The sequence below is a fragment of the Procambarus clarkii genome, chromosome 74, assembly GCF_040958095.1.
Source record: "Procambarus clarkii isolate CNS0578487 chromosome 74, FALCON_Pclarkii_2.0, whole genome shotgun sequence".
NCBI classification, from domain to species: domain Eukaryota; kingdom Metazoa; phylum Arthropoda; class Malacostraca; order Decapoda; family Cambaridae; genus Procambarus; species Procambarus clarkii.
In genome coordinates this window covers 22,437,283-22,454,802 of record NC_091223.1, presented here as the reverse complement: position 1 = coordinate 22,454,802, position 17,520 = coordinate 22,437,283, and the positions used below count along the sequence as shown (strand labels likewise).

The following is a 17,520-nucleotide window of genomic DNA, read 5'->3' as shown; positions in this document are numbered from 1 at the left end:
GTGTTGATGGTAGCAGCTTAGTGTTGATGGTAGCGGCCTAGTGTTGATGGTAGCGGCCTGGTGTTGATGGTAGCAGCTTAGTGTTGATGGTAGCGGCCTAGTGTTGATGGTAGCGGCCTAGTGTTGATGGTAGCAGCTTAGTGTTGATGGTAGCGGCCTGGTGTTGATGGAAGCAGCTTAGTGTTGATGGTAGCGGCCTAGTGTTGATGGTAGCAGCTTAGTGTTGATGGTAGCGGCCTAGTGTTGATGGTAGCGGCCTGGTGTTGATGGTAGCAGCTTAGTGTTGATGGTAGCGGCCTAGTGTTGATGGTAGCGGCCTGGTGTTGATGGTAGCGGCCTAGTGTTGATGGTAGCAGCTTAGTGTTGATGGTAGCGGCCTGGTGTTGATGGTAGCAGCTTAGTGTTGATGGTAGCAGCTTAGTGTTGATGGTAGCAGCTTAGTGTTGATGGTAGCAGCTTAGTGTTGATGGTAGCGGCCTGGTGTTGATGGTAGCAGCTTAGTGTTGATGGTAGCGGCCTAGTGTTGATAGTAGCGGCCTAGTGTTGATGGTAGCAGCTTAGTGTTGATGGTAGCAGCTTAGTGTTGATGGTAGCGGCCTGGTGTTGATGGTAGCAGCTTAGTGTTGATGGTAGCGGCCTAGTGTTGATAGTAGCGGCCTAGTGTTGATGGTAGCAGCTTAGTGTTGATGGTAGCAGCTTAGTGTTGATGGTAGCGGCCTGGTGTTGATGGTAGCAGCCTAGTGTTGATGGTAGCAGCCTAGTGTTGATGGTAGCGGCCTAGTGTTGATGGTAGCAGCTTAGTGTTGATGGTAGCAGCTTAGTGTTGATGGTAGCGGCCTGGTGTTGATAGTAGCGGCCTAGTGTTGATGGTAGCAGCCTAGTGTTGATGGTAGCGGCCTAGTGTTGATGGTAGCAGCTTAGTGTTGATGGTGGCAGCCTAGTGTTGATGGTAGCGGCCTAGTGTTGTTGGTAGCGGCCTAGTGTTGATGGTAGCGGCCTGGTGTTGATGGTAGCGACCTAGTGTTGATGGTAGCGGCCTAGTGTTGATGGTAGCGGCCTAGTGTTAATGGTAGCGACCTATGGTAGCGACCTAGTGTTGATGGTAGCGGCCTAGTGTTGATGGTAGCGGCCTAGTGTTGATGGTAGCGGCCTAGTGTTAATGGTAGCGACCTATGGTAGCGACCTAGTGTTGATGGTAGCGGCCTAGTGTTGATGGTAGCGGCCTAGTGTTAATGGTAGCGACCTATGGTAGCGACCTAGTGTTGATGGTAGCGGCCTAGTGTTGATGGTAGCGGCCTAGTGTTGATGGTAGCGACCTAGTGTTGAGATTGATTGATAAAGATTAAGCCACCCAAGAGGTGGCACGGGCATGAATAGCCCGTAAGTGGTACAATTTTGTTTTTTCTCAGTATTCTGAGGTTGCATTTAACCATCAAGCTGTTATCGCGGGGGAGGATACTGCTTCACAGTCTTTATGAGGGTGTCCAGCTGCTGGACACCTTTGTTGACCAGGAGAGTGGCTGTGTTGATGGCTTCAGGGTGGCCACTGCATGATTCAGGAACTCTTAAAGCTCTTCTAAGGTCATTGGTTGCTTCACATTCCAGAAGATAGTGAAGTAATGGCTTTTCTGTGACAGTTTGGCAGAAGATGCACTCTCTCTGTCGGGGTTCACCAATCTCCCAGTTGCATCTGTAACCTAGACGTAGTCTATATAACCTAACTGCTATTTCCCTGTGGATTCCTTTTGGGATATTTAACCTTTCTAATTTGGTTGCCTGAAGATACCATGTTGCAGATGGCGAACCTTCAGCTATTCTCTGGTGTAGGTAGGCTTTGCTGAGATGTGAGAGTTTTTTGGTGATGATGTTTTTTATGTTCTCTAGGCTGGGTTGAATTGTTTTATGTAGCACTGGATGACGAGTTGCCAATTTAGCAATTTCATCCCCCATATAGATTTTGAGGTGCATTGACGGAATGAACGAAAAGAAGGCAATGAACGGTAAAACTACAGCACTCGGACAGAAGCTATATAGAAAAAAACATCTTCATGGGAGACACAAGCAGGTGAAATGATTTTTAAGATGAAATTGTTAATGAGAATTGAATTAGCAGTATCGTAGAAGAGAGACGGTGAGGAAACAGATGAAAAAAAGTCATTAAATATACTGACCGAAGTATGGAATTACGAGGGTAGGGAGCTAGATGTACCCATCAAGTACATCTAGGTGAGTATGTCTAGATGAGTATACACACAACATATGATATAATCAGGAGCGGATGAGGGGATGGGAGCTTTGCTGGGGTGTGTAGGTGGGGTTGGGGTGGCTTGGTGTTAGTGGGGAGTTTAGAAGTGTCTGCTGGTGGTCGGCATTATCTCAATCAAAAGATTAAAAGATTATCGGAGGGAAATATCTGTTGCCTTGAGTGGAGCTCTTATCTCTCACTCTTAGAGCCCTTGTGTTTCGGTACCGACTTTTGTTTATGTGGAGTGAGATCTAGCTCTTGGGCCCCGATTCATAGCAATATTACCTGAAATCTCTTCAAGATGTGATTCCAACTTACCCCCCTGTGTCCACTGTTTCTGTTGCTATCAACTGAATAAGACAGCCTATATTCACTTTGATTCTTTCTCTCAGTATCTTGCATGCTTTAATCGTATCGCCTCTTATCGTACATCTAGTGTTTATATATTTAATTACCTTGGCCTATCATTGCTCATCTCTCTTATCTCTGGTACTTGTCTCGTTGCATATCTTTGGACTTATTAAAAGAATTCTTGAGTTTTACCAGGTCTGGGTTCATCGCTTGATATACATATTCAAGGACTGACCAAATTAATATACGCCATGTAAATATTTCTGAAAGATTTCTTACTTAGATTCTAGAAAGTCGTCATTATACTTGCAAGGTATGCGTATCTTGCTGATATTATTGAGCTAATATGTAAATTTGGTTTTCATAGCTGGTGTTACTTCCACTCCCAGATCATTTTCCTTCTTTTCCTATAGTCACGCAACTGTTGCTGTCGCAGACTGAACTATACTCTGGTCTTCTCTTCCTTCTGATGAAGGTCGGTTTTTGTAATAGGAATTAAACTTCAGCATCAACTTGTCAATACATTCTGGTAATCTTCTCATGGTTTCCTGTTGTATTAATCAGGGAATGTCGTCCTGTGCATTAGTCAGGAAATGTCGTCGTGTAGTATTAGTTAGGGAATGTTGTCCTGTAGCACTAGTCAGGGAAAGTCGTCCAGTAGTATTAGTTAGGGAATGTCGTCCTGTAGTATTAGTTAGGGAATATCGTCCTGTAGTATTAGTTAGGGAATATCGTCCTGTAGTATTAGTCAGGGAATGTCGTCGTACAGTATTAGTCAGGTAATATCGTCCTGTAGTATTAGTCAGGGAGTCCTGTAGTAGTGGGTTAGATTATGGTCCACGTGGCGAAGTGGTAACACACTCGCCTGGCGTTTCTTGAGCGCTTTGGCCTGGGTTCGTATCTTGGCCGAGGAGGATTTGCTTGATGCCAATCCTCAACTGTAGCCTCTGTTCACCCAACAATAAATGGGTACTTGGTTGTTAAACGACTTGGCGGGTTGCATTCTGGGGAAAATTGAGATTGAGGACTTGCCCGAAACGCTATGCGTGCTAGGGATCTGTACAAGAATGAAAGAAATGTATATATAAATATATAAAATCAATGAAACGTCCTTTCAATTACAATTCTGAAAATATCTCTTGAGTGCCTGAGCCCAGCCTAAAATTGTCCAAAATGCTAACTTTCGCTCTATTGGTTAAATAATACTATCTCATCCATATAAGTTCCAAACTTGTCATTAAAGTGTCCATGTACTTACGTAAGCTTCTACCTCGGAATCTTAGTAAAATCTGATGCATATGTATTATTTTACTGTTTTCTTTTAATTTAATGGAAATTTAATTTATATTAGTAATTTATTTGAATTAATTAATTGAGTCCATATTTTTCTTTAGTTAATATTGATTATAGAATTATAACTCAGCTATTTATATTTAGTTAGCATTAAATTTATATTACTTTAAGATTATTTAGGTCAGTATTATTTAGTTAAAATTACCCTTGTAAATGCTTGTCTTCATTAATTCCATAATCTTATTGAATATTATTCTTGTCACTATTTATTGATTCGTTTTTTGTACTTGACTTCTGTATCCTTCTTGCTTAACTACAGTGATCTTTATTTTACTTTTACTTTTTTGTATTATATGTGTATTGGCATCTTTTGTCTCTTTTTGCTATAGTTATTTCATATTTACACCAGATTTAGTATTTTACTGTTCAGTAATTGTTTACCTTATTACACATGGCCTCCATTGCATCTACATGAAAGCTTATATTGATCCTCAACTAAAACTGCTGTCAAATCTACAATAACCAGCATATTGATCATCTCTACTGCAGGTATTACACAGCACACCAGGCAAAACACTAACTCCAAAATAACACTTGCCTATCAGTTTTTAACCAAAATGCCAGATCACTTGATAAATATTTTGATGATACAAATGCACTACTCTCAGCACAAGGTACTAAACTTTCGTTCATTATTTTAACAGTAACATGGCTAAGTAAAGACTATACCCAACTTTACAACTTAGCTGGTTATAAAGCCATTCACAGCTGTAGTCCTAATAAAAAAGAAGGTGGCACAGCTATATATTACCAAGATACCTTCATCTGCAATAGTGACCTTAATGATAGAGATGAATACTGTGAATATACTTTTGCTCAGTTGTCTATTAAATCCTTTAAATCCACCTTTACTATTAGAGCTATCTATAGATTTCCCAATACAAACATAGCAACATTATCAGATAACCCAAGGAATCTTATCATAAACAACAATCTCAACAAAAATCCCATCATTCAAGGAGGTGTCTTCAGTATTGACCTGTGTCAACAAAACAGCGAGTCCAACTCAAGTCGACTGTTTCCTAAACGGCATTATCTCCTGTATGCTAATCCCCACAATCACCAAGCCCACCTGAATCACTCAAAAATCCGCATCTACTTTGGATCACTTATGGACTAACATAAAAGCTCCCCATGCATCTGGTATAATCACTGATAGAACAACTGATCACTATCCTACCTTCCTCATGGCAAACATGGACATAACCCATCCAGCTAATAGGAAACTTACCTTAAGGTTACATAACCAAGCAGCAATAGGCAATCTCACATATGCACTTCACAATATAAACTGGGAATCTGATTTTAATAACACTCATGATGTAAGTTTATTAACTAACCTCTTTCTCTCCTAAACTCTAAGCCTCTGCAACACTCATCGTCCCCTCCTCACCAAACAAGTAACTGGCAAAAGATTTAACAATCCTTGGCTCACAAGTGGCATACTCCAAACAATCAACAAGAAACATGAATATGAAAAAACTTAGGATTGTCCCAGTTACAAAGGAAGTAGTTACGAAGTATGCTTACCAGTATAATAAAAAAACAAAAGATTCATATTATGAGAGAAGATTCAAAGAAGAAAAACGGTGACATGGAAAGCCATCTCTGATATCCTAGGATCTGAATAACATTCACTTAACCTGATAAAACTCTCCAAGGATGGTTATACACCTGCAATAGATTTAGAAACGGCAACTGAATTTGTGTCTTTTTCCTCGTCTCCCTCCGATCCTCCTTCCCATTCTTCTCCTTCGTCTCTAAGTTCTCCACGCCACCTGTCTGTGCGGGCTGATGTCTATCACTCTCACAGCGGCCATCGTGTTGTTTGCTCTCGTTCTGCTTCTCCTCTTGAGACGCTTGAATCTGTTGCCCAGTACGTTGTTGCTGGGACGCCTGTCTCTTTGAGTCAGAAACGAAAGCCTGGCTCATCTCCTTCCTCCTCCCCGACGGGTAAGAAGGCTTCTCTTTCTTCCTCGCCCCCTATCTCTGACTCTCTTGCTCTATCCCCTCCCATTTCGGTGGTTGTGGCCACTGTTCCTGCTATGGCGGTTTCTTTGGCCCCCGCTTCCCTCTCGGTTGCTGCCCTTGCTGAGGTGCACTCCCTGGTTTCTGCCCCTCCTGGTGCTGTCCTTAACCCTCGGTTGTCCCCCCTCCCTCCTCCTCCTCTTCCGGACCCTGCTCGTCCGCCTCTGGTCGGTCCTCCTGCTACCATCCCTTCATCCTTACTCAGTTTACCCATGCTCCCCTAACCCTGACTTCGCTGACCCTGATCCTGATCCTGCGCTTCTTTAACGTGCTGTGTTCCATTTTCACCTATGTTTCTTCAATGTCCTCTGTTGCTGTCCTTTCTCTTTTTGTCGATGTCTATTCTTCAATGGAATATTCGCGGATATTACGCCAATTTCCATGAACTCCAACTTCTGATTTCACAGTTTTCGCCCCTTTGTATCTGTCACCAGGAGCCGATGCTTGGTGCTCGTCCTGGTCGCTTCCGTGGTTATTCCTTTCTCTTCCCCCCTCCTCTGGATTTTGCTAGGATCCCATTCCTCTTCTGCTCTCTTGATTCGTTCTGATGCTCCCTTCGTCCCCGTACTTTTTGCGTTGTCTCTCCAATGTTCTGCTGCACGTGTCTTTGTGCGTAAATGGTACACGGTTTGTTCCATTTACCTCCCTCCAAATGTCCCGCTTTCTCTTCCCGATCTTAATTAAACACATACTGGACTCCTTGCCGTAGCCTGTGCTTCTGCTGGGTGATTTCAATTGTCGACATACCCTCTAGGGTGATGTTCTAACAAACACCCGGGGTCGTCTTCTCGAACCGTTCATCCTCTCTTCTTCCCTGTCTCTTCTGAATTCTGGTGAGCTCACTCATTTGGGCTCTCGGACTCACACCCTTCCCTCTCTTGATCTTTCTCTCTGCTCGTCGTCTCTTCACTTGGATTTCACGTGGTGGGTTCTTGATGACCTCCATGGCAATGACCATTTCCCCATCCTTGTTACCTCTTTCTCTTTTCACCCTCCCCTCTCCTTTCCTAGGTGGCAGTTTGCTAAGACAGACTGGAACCTATTTACTCTCCGTGCTGCTCTCTCTGACCTCTCTCTCGTGCCCTCCTCCTTTTTCATGACACCATCTTCGACGCTGCCCTCCGCTTTATTCCTCGCTCTTCCTCTCGGGGACCACGGAAGTGCGTTCCCTGGTGGAATGTGGACTGTGCTCGGGCTTTCCGCTGTAAGCATGCAACCTGGAAGAGACACTTTTTTCTTTTGTTTCGGAAGGCGAACGCGTAGCGAGTCACTCTTCACTCGAGTGAGGAGTTGTAGCGAGTCACTCCTATGGTGGCCCATAGGGCCATCTGTTCAGCTAAGGGTGAGTGCTGGAAGTCTTTTGTTTCCACCATTACGTCCGAAACTACTCTGCCGCAGATCTGGAAGCATGTCCACAAGATAGCAGGTAATTTCGTTCCCGTTGTCTCGCCGGTCCTTCACCTCCGTGGTTCTCTTGTAGCGAACCCGTTGCAGGTCATGACAGAATTGGGTTCCCACTTTTCTTCTGTTAGCTCTGGTTCTCATCATCCTAAATCTTTCCTTCTTCGTAAACCTTTCCTTGAATCTCGTCCTTTAGATTTCTGCACTCATCTCAGACTTCCCTATAACGATCCTTTCTTTCTCTCTGAACTTCAGTCTGTCCTGGCCCTCTGCGGTTCTTCGGCGACGGGCTCTGATGGTATTCATTATGAGATGCTTCACCATCTCCCTCCGTGCATGTCTCAGTATTTACTGAGTCTGTATAATCTGGTCTGGGAGTCGTCGTCAGTCCCTGAGGACTGGCTCGATACCGTTGTCCTCCCTGTTTGGAAACCAGGGTCTCTTGGGACATCCCCTAAGGACTTCCGCACTATTGCCCTCATGAGTTGGATCTGCAAACTTTTTGAACGTATGGTTAACGTTCGTCTGACGTGGTTCTTAGAACACTATCACCACCTCTCCCCTTCTCAATTTGGTTTTCGCAAGTGCCGCAGCACAACAGATGTCCTGGTGAACTTGGAGGTCTATATTCGTACTATTTTTGCTGCGAAGACCTCCGTTGTTGCCGTCCTTTTTGACCTGGAAAAGTCTTACGACACCACTTGGCGATATCACATTCATCACATTCTCTGAGTGAGGCTTGGTACCACTCTTTCTGCCTCTTTTCAGCAATACGAGGGTGTGCCCCAAGGTAATGTTCTGAGCATTACTCATTTTATAGTTGCCCTCACTGGTCTTCTTTCCACTCTTCCTTCTGGCATCTTCTCCACTCTCTATGTCGATGATCTTACCCTTTACTGTCGGAGTAATGATTCGTCTCTCCTTCAACGGTGGCTTCAATAGGCGATTGATTCCGTGTCGTCTTTGGCCACCGATCATGACTTCAGGTTCTCTATGTTTAAGACTTGTGCTATGACCTTTACTCGGAAGCATGTCGTTCTTCGTCCCTCTTTGTCGCTTTATGGTCTCCCCCCTTAGGTACAAAGATTCCACTAAGCTTTTGGAGTTAATCATTGACACTCGTTTGTCTTGGTCGCCCCATATCTCTTACCTCCGAGTTGAATTCTCTAAGGCCCTTATCCACCTTCAGGTATTATTCATACTTCTTGGTGAGCGGATAGACGCACTCTCCTCGCTTTACATTCCTCTCTTGTCCTGTCTAAACTCGATTATGGTTGCCCTGCATATTCTTCTGCTTCTCCTTCTACTCTTCGCCGTCTTGATCCTTTGCACCATACTGGGTTGCGCCTCAGCTATGGTGCCTTTCGTTCGACTCCCGCCCTCAGCTTGTATGTTGACACTGGCTTCCTATCTCTCCAGAACAGCCATGATCGCTACTGTTTTCGCTATCTTACGAGGTCCTTGCAACATCCTTCCTCTGCCTTTGTCATGCTTTAACTTTTACCCCTCCTTTGGTTCCTGTTCCTCTTCACCATCTCCCTCTTTTCTGTCCGGTTATCTCGCTTACAGGATTCTCTTTCAGTTCGTATTTCTAATATTTCTCCTCGTGTTGTTCCTTCCTTGCCCCCGTGGAGAGTCCCCCTTCCGAAGTTTTGTACATCCTTGATCTGTATCACTAAAGCTTTTACCCCTCCTACGGCTGAGAAACACCTTTTTCTTGAGCACTTTTCTTCGCACTCCCGCTCTGTTACATCTTCACCGATGGGTCTAAGTCTGCAGACGTTGTAGGCTATTCTGTTGCTTTTCCTGACAGCACTTATGTGTCGCCTACCTCCGGAGACTAGTATCTTCACAGCAGAACTGTATGCTATTTTCTATGCACTTCGTCTCCTGTTTTCCTGTTGTCAATTTTCCTTTGTAGTTGTCGTTGACTCTCGTAGTGCCCTCATGGCTCTCGAGTCATTTAATCTGGTCCATCCAGTGGTCGTCGAGATTCAGCATTGGCTCTTTCTTATTTCCAGTAAATTTAAGTTAGTTGAGTTTTGCTGGGTTCCCAGCCATATTGGTGTCTCTTTAAATGAGCGTTTGGATGCTGCCGCTAGGGAACCTGTTCACTTTTGTCCCATCTCCCGTAAAGGTATTCCTTATTCCTACTTTTACCCAGTTATTCCTTCATTGATCCTTACCTGTTGGAAGCATTGTTAGTCTTCTGTTACTGGTAACAAACTGCGTACTCCTAAGGGTATTGTGTCCTCATGGCCGTCCTCCTACCACCGGAACCAGCGAAGGGAAACGGCTCTGGCGAGGTTGCATATTGGCTATACACGCTTAACTCACGGTCACTTAATTGAGCGCCGCCCTGCTCCTTATTGTCCAAATTGCATTGTCTCTCTTATAATCTAGTTCACACTGCTCGTCCTGCTTCTAATGCAACTGGTGTCTACTCTATTTCCTGTTCGTCTTGTCCTCTCCAATACTTTGGTGAAACTGACCGTACACTGAACAGACTTAAGGAACACAAAAGAAGTGTTAAGTCTGCACACACAAGCAATGTTCTTTTCTGTCCTGTGAGGGATTCTAATCATCCTACTGATTGGTCTTCCTCTAAAATAATCTTTCCTGCCTCTACTCTACACAGACGCCGTCTTGTCGAATCGGCTCTGATACACAACCTACCCATCCTCAACCTGATTCCTGGCTTTGTTGCTGTTGACTCTTCCCTTTCTCAGTATATATTTCAAATGTTCTAAACTTTCTAAGAAACGTGATCTAACATAAGCCTACCCTTCCTTTTGTCTTTCTTTTTCTTACTCTTGTTTTCTCTTACGATCCATTTCTTATTCCTATTATTACACCCTTTATTACAACTTACCTTCCGTACCTTTTGTCTTGTTCTTTTCTTCCTCTGAGATTTCCATCTCCTCACCTCTCTCTTGTCTTCTTAAAACTTAATACATTAAGACTGAAGACAGAATTCAATATAAATTAAAGTAATAAATTAGTTAAGAATTTATCTTAAAGAAAGTAAAGTTTAAACACCTCTTCTCCCGTAATTTTTTTTTTATGGACCTACGAATGCTCTCTTCCTGGGGAGAAGTCAGTCACCAATTAGTACCACCTGGACGAGACTCTCATGTTGACCCGTGCAGGAATTTTGCCCATTACTAAGTTCCTATGTTATCACCGCCATCCGACCTCGTCTACAACAGGAACTACCAATTAGTTACTCAGATTGCCCAATAAGGCTAAACCATTATAGATATGGTTAGGATGAATAGTCACAATAACGTGGCTGAAAAAGTAAATCAAACCCCCACACTAGAAATTAAAGAGACGACGACGTTTCGGTCCGTCCTGGACCATTATCAAGTCGATTGTGGTGAGACGAGGGAGGCAAGGGCATTAATTCAGAGAACGCCTGATTGGAAATTTGGCGATTCTGTCGTAATACCTAATTGGGGGCCAATACACGTCACAGTAAACAAACACCAACACGGGTTCAGGAAATGGAAATCATGTCCATCAAACCTAGAATATAATGATTAAGGTAGTACAGGGAAGGATTTGTAGATTGCATATTTCTGGACTGCCAAAAGGCTTTGATATAATACCTTACAGGAGATTACTATACAAACTTGAGAGGAATTGTGGGAATAAGAGGAGAACCCCTAACCTGGGTAAGTATTTGGCTAACAGGTGGGACCCAGAGTGTAAGAGTAAGGGGCGAGAAGTAGGACTGGAAAACAGTAACTAGTGGAATATCTCAAGGATCGGTGCTGGGACCATTTAGATTTTTAATATACTTAAATGACATGTCTACAGGAGTTGGATCTTATATATCGATGTTTGGGGATGACTCCAAATTAATGAGAAGAGTTGTGACAGATGAGCATTGTAGAATCCTACAAGAGCACTTGAACAAGTTTCAGAGATGGTCTGAGAAATGTCTACTGAAGTTCAACATGAGCAAGTGTAAAGTTATAGAAATGGGAACCGGTGAAGACCGAAGACCAAAGAGTCCGTACACAATTAAGGGAAACTTCGTACCTGTAACGACTCGAGAAAAAGACCTGTGGGTGGAAGTAACCCCAAACCTAACTCTAGTGGCACAAATAAAAAAGTTAATTCCAGCAGCGTGTGTGTTGAGATCCTCAGACGACCACGACACTGCATTGTTACTGACACGGACCTCTGCTTTAATGCCCTATTGCGTTGCGTTATTTTTTGAGTACAAGGCAACAGTGGACAAATCCAGGCATCAGTGTATCCAGGCAACAACTAACAAGGTAACAGTGTTGCTGCTAATGTACACTACTCTCTTGGTGTCGTGTTCTGTGGTGCGAACCTCAGAATATATAATATATGACCTTTTAATTTTGATAATTCCATAAACTATGTTATTACGACATTTAATTCGATTACAACAATTTTGTTTCAGTGGAGCTAATGCGGTTGGAAGCCCCACAAAGAAGAAAGGACTAAGCTATGGGTTGACTTCGTTTTTCCTTATTGCCCAGATGGCGGGGGCTGGCTTCTTGGCTCTTCCAAAAGCCCTGTCAGACGTGGGTAAGTATGCTCTGATAAATATATAATTAAAAAGTCTCTCACACATACACAAGCAAACATACACACGCACACATACACACACACACACACACACACACACACACACACACACACACACACACACACACACACACACACACACACACACACACACACACACACACACACACACACACACACACACACACACACACACACACACACACACACACACACACACACACACACACACACGTGGGACCAAGGAGCCAAAGCTCAACCCCCGCAAACACAACTAGGTGAGTACACACACACACACACGCACATGAGACTGCTATACAAACTTGAGAGGCAGGCAGGAGTAAGCGGAAAGGCCCTAGTATGGGTGAAGAACTACCTAACAGGAAGAAGCCAAAGGGTAATGGTAAGGGGCGAGAAGTCGGACTAGCAAACAGTAACGAGCGGAGTACCTCAAGGATCGGTGCTGGGACCAATCCTCTTTCTAATTTACGTAAATGATATGTTTACAGGAGTGGAATCCTACATGTCAATGTTTGCGGACGATGCAAAATTAATGAGAAGAGTTGTGACAGATGAGGATTGTAGGATCCTCCAAGAGGACTTAAACAGGTTGCAGAGAAAGTCAGATAAATGGCTACTGGAGTTTAACACGAGTAAATGTAAAGTTATGGAAATGAGATCAGGTGATAGGCGACCAAAGGGACAGTACACAATGAAGGGGAACTGCCTACCTGTAACGATTCGAGAAAGAGACCTGGGAGTGGACATAACACCTAATCTAATTCCTGAGGCACATATAAATAGGATAACAACAGCGGCGTATTCTACACTGGCGAAAATTAGAACTTCTTTCAGAAACCTAAGTGAGAAGGATTTTAGGGCACTTTACACTGCCTACGTGAGACCAGTCTTAGAGTATGCCGCACCATCATGGAGTCCCCACCTGAAGAAACACATAAGGAAACTGGAGAAGGTTCAGAGGTTTGCGACGAGGCTTGTCCCAGAGTTACGAGGGATGGGATATGAAGAGCGTCTGAAGGAACTGAACCTTACAACACTAGAGAAAAGAAGGGAGAGAGGAGATATGATAGGGACATATAAAATACTAAGGGGAATTGACAAAGTGGAAATAGATGCAATGTTCACACGTAATAATAACAGAACGAGGGGACATGGGTGGAAACTGGAAACTCAAATGAATCACAGACATGTTAGGAAGTTTTCTTTTTGCGTGAGAGCAGTGGAAAAATGGAATGCACTTGGGGAACAGGATGTGGAAGCAAACTCTATTCATAATTTGAAAATTAGATATGATAGGGAAGTGGGACAGGAGTCATTGCTGTAAGCATCCGATGGCTGGAAAGGCGGAATCCAAGAGTCAATGCTAGATCCTGCAAGCAAAAATAGGTGAGTACACACACACACACACACACACACACACACACACACACACACACACACACACACACACACACACACACACACACACACACACACACACACACACACACACACACACACACACAGAGTCTATGTGTGTGTGAAGACCTTTGCAGACCTGTGAAGCTAGGTCTGCAGTTAAGGAAGTTGCCATGGAAGTGGCCTCCTCTCAGGAAGCAGCTAGATGTACTAGCCAGCTGATAGAGAGAAAAAGAGCAGTAGTAGTAGCAGGCATTAAAGAGCAAACAGGGACCAGACCAAAGGAGCGGAGAGACAAGGACAAAAACATGGTTAAAGAGATCCTTAAAGAGGTAAGGATGGAGGGAGCTGAACAAAATGTTGAGAAGGTTTTCAGGCTTGGAAAGTACAACAAGGACAGAGACCGAATGATAAAGGTGGTATTCATGAGCGAAATCGCGAAAGAGGAACTGTTAGAAAGGAAGTGCTGTCTAGCAAATGTAGAGAAGTTCAAAAGAGTACTCCCACAGAGGGATATGACAAGGGAAGAGAGAAAGCAGGCAGCAGACGCGAGGAAGGAGCGCAGGGAGAGAGAAAGGAATCAGGGAGCCACAACCCCAATCCCTGCAATCTCAGAGGGGAATGGGGGAACCCTTCTCAAACAGTGCACTAGCCACAGGGAGTGCGGCACCACCCCCACATTCTACCCAACAGACAACCTACCTGCCCCAACCCCTGTCAGCCCCCCACTAAGTACCCACCTAAGACACCCTCCCCCCACCCAACCCTCTCCTCCCACTCACCCCTTTCCTCCCACTCCCCCCTCCCCCCAGGACCTCCCTTCTCCCCCATCCCCCAAGCCCTCCCTTCTCCCACATGCCCTCCCGTCTCTCCCACCCACAAGCCCTCCGTTCTCCCCCGCCCCTCTAAGCCCCCCACTCTCCCCCACCCCACCTAAGCCTTCCCCTCTCCACCATACCCCAAAACCCTCCCCTCTTCCTCACCCACCTCAGCCTTCCCTTTCCCCCCAGGCCCCCCAAGCCCTCCCCCCTTTACTGCCCCCCCAAACCCCCCCTTTTCCCCCATCCCCCCAAACCTCCTCCTCTCACCCCCCTCAACCCTCCCCCTTTCACCCCCTCCAACCCTCCTCCTCTCACCCAACCCTCCCCCTCTCACCCACTCCCCCTACCCTCCCCCTCCCCCCATCCCCCCAAGCCCTTCCTCTTCCACCAGTCTCCCCATACCAGATCCTCCTAGCTCCCACTCACCCCAGACCCCACAGGTCCCCCCCCCAGAGGAAAATCAGAAGAGAGTCAGTTTCAGGGCAATGTACTCGAACAATAGATGGGATCACAAGCAAGGCAAGTGAACTAAGGGAAAGAGCACAAGAAGTGAACCCAGATGTAATCGGACTCACTGAAACAAAACTCTCTGGAATCATAACGAATGCCGGGTTTCCCCAGGAGTACACAGTAATAAGGAAAGAGAGGGAAGGTAAGGGAGGAGGCGGAGTGGCCCTACTCATGAGAAAGGAATGGAATTTTAAGGAGATGGCTATCCCGGGCTGTGAGGGTTTCCGAGACTACATAGCAGGCACCATGACAATGGGAGGACCAAGGATAATAGTAGCAGTAATATATAACCCACAACCAATTGATTGAAGACCCAGTCATGAGTATGAAAACAACAACATAGCAGTTAACACTATAATTGAGAGGGCAGCCTCTGCTGCATGTAGAAATAGATCCCACCTGCTCATCATGGGGGACTTCAATAATGGAAGAATTGACTGGGAAAACTAGGAACCACATGAAGGCGAGGATACGTGGAGTGCCAAACTATTGGAGGTGGTGACTAGAAACTTTTTAACCCAGCATGTCAGAGAACATAGCAGCATAGCAGGTACCATAACAATTGGAGGGAAAAAAATTATAGTCGTAGTCATATATAATCCACCACCAAATGACAGAAGACCTAGACAGGAATATGATAGAAACAACATGGCCACCATTAACATAATAGAAAGAGCAGCTTCTGTTGCTAGCAGGAATGGATCTGGACTACTAATTATGAGAGACTTCAACCATGGGAAGATAGATTGGAAGAACAGAGACCCGCATGGAGGACCAGAAACATGGAGGGCTAAGCTGCTGGACGTGGCAACAAGAAACTTTCTAAGCCAGCACACCAAAGAACCAACAAGAATGAGAGAAGATGAACCAGCAATGCTTGATTTGATATTTACCCTAAATGAGTGGGATATAAGAGAAGTTAAGATGGAAGCACCCTTGGGAATGAGTGACCACAGTGTATTGAACTTTGAGTACCTGGTAGAGCTAGGACTTATCTCCCCCAAAAAAGAACTAGGAATCAAAAGACTGGCATACCGAAAGGGAAATTATGAACAGATGAGAAGTTTCCTAAGTGAAATTCCTTGGGACACAGACCTCAGAGATAAGTCCGTACAGGGTATGATGGACTATGTTACCCAAAAGTGTCAGGAGGCAGTAAACAGGTTCATCCCGGCCCAAAGGGAAAAATCCGAGAAGCAACAGAAGAATCCATGGTATAATAGGGCATGTATGGAAGCGAAGAAACTGAAGAAAAAGGCCTGGAGGAACTTCCGGAATAACAGAACACCAGAAAGCAGAGAGAGATACCAGAGAACCAGGAATGAGTACGTCAGTGTGAGAAGAGAAGCAGAGAAAAGTTTTGAAAATGATATAGCAAACAAAGCCAAGACCGAACCAAAGCTACTCCACAGTCACATCAGAAGGAAAACAACAGTGAAAGAACAGGTATTGAAACTTCGAACAGGCGAGGACAGGTATACAGAGAATGACCGAGAGGTGTGTGAAGAACTCAACAAGAGGTTCCAGGAGGTCTTCACAATAGAACAAGGTGAGGTCACTGTGCTAGGAGAAAGGGAGGTAAACCAGGCGGCCTTGGAAGAGTTCGAAATTACGAGAGAGGAGGTCAAGAGACACCTGCTGGATCTGGATGTTAGAAAGGCTGTTGGTCCAGATGGGATCTCACCATGGATACTGAAAGAGTGTGCAGAGGCACTTTGCTTGCCACTCTCCATAGTGTATAGTAAGTCACTGGAGATGGGAGACCTACCAGAAATATGGAAGACGGCGAATGTGGTCCCAATATACAAAAAGGGCGACAGGCAAGAGGCACTGAACTACAGGCCAGTGTCCTTGACTTGTATACCATGCTAGGTGATGGAGAAGATCGTGAGAAAAAACCTGGTAACACATCTGGAGAGAAGGGACTTCGTGACAAATCGCCAACATGGGTTCAGGGAGGGTAAATCTTGCCTTACAGGCTTAATAGAATTCTACGATCAGGTGACAAAGATTAAGCAAGAAAGAGAGGGCTGGGCGGACTGCATTTTCTTGGATTGTCGGAAAGCCTTTGACACAGTACCGCATAAGAGGCTGGTACATAAGCTGGAGAGACAGGCAGGTGTAGCTGGTAAGGTGCTCCAGTGGATAAGGGAGTATCTACGCAATAGGAAGCACAGAGTTACGGTGAGGGGTGAGACCTCCGATTGGCGTGAAGTCACCAGTGGAGTCCCACAGGGCTCTGTACTCGGTCCTATCTTGTTTCTGATATATGTAAATGATCTCCCAGAGGGTATCGATTCATTTCTCTCAATGTTTGCAGACGATGCTAAAATTATGAGAAGGATTAAAACAGAAGAGGACTGTTTGAGGCCTCAAGAAGACCTAGACAAGCTGAAGGAATGGTCGAACAAATGGTTGTTAGAGTTTAACCCAACCAAATGTAATGTAATGAAGATAGGTGTAGGGAGCAGGAGGCCAGATACAAGGTATCATCTGGGAGAGGAAATTCTTCAGGAGTCAGAGAAGGAAAAAGACTTGGGGGTTGATATCACGCCAGACCTGTCTCCTACAGCACATATCAAGCGGATAACATCAGCGGCATATGCCAGGCTGGCCAACATACGAACGGCATTCAGAAACTTGTGTAAAGAATCATTCAGAACTTTGTATACCACATATATCAGGCCAATCCTGGAGTATGCAGCCCCAGCATGGAGTCCATATCTAGTCAAGGATAAGACTAAACTGGAAAAGGTTCAAAGGTTTGCCACCAGACTAGTACCCGAGCTGAAAGGTATGAGCTACGAGGAGAGACTACGGGAATTA

At 44.9% G+C, this 17,520-nt stretch overlaps 1 protein-coding gene across 1 annotated transcript in view; it reads left to right on the top strand.

Annotated features, from left to right (window-relative positions):
- LOC123767297 (uncharacterized) overlaps positions 1-17,520 on the top strand; it is a 98,026-nt gene that overhangs the window by 11,110 nt on the left and 69,396 nt on the right. Inside the window, exon 2 of the mRNA XM_045756860.2 lies at positions 11,817-11,944. Within this exon, the coding sequence (XP_045612816.1) occupies positions 11,817-11,944 (128 nt within the window). The remainder of the gene's footprint in view (positions 1-11,816; positions 11,945-17,520) is intronic.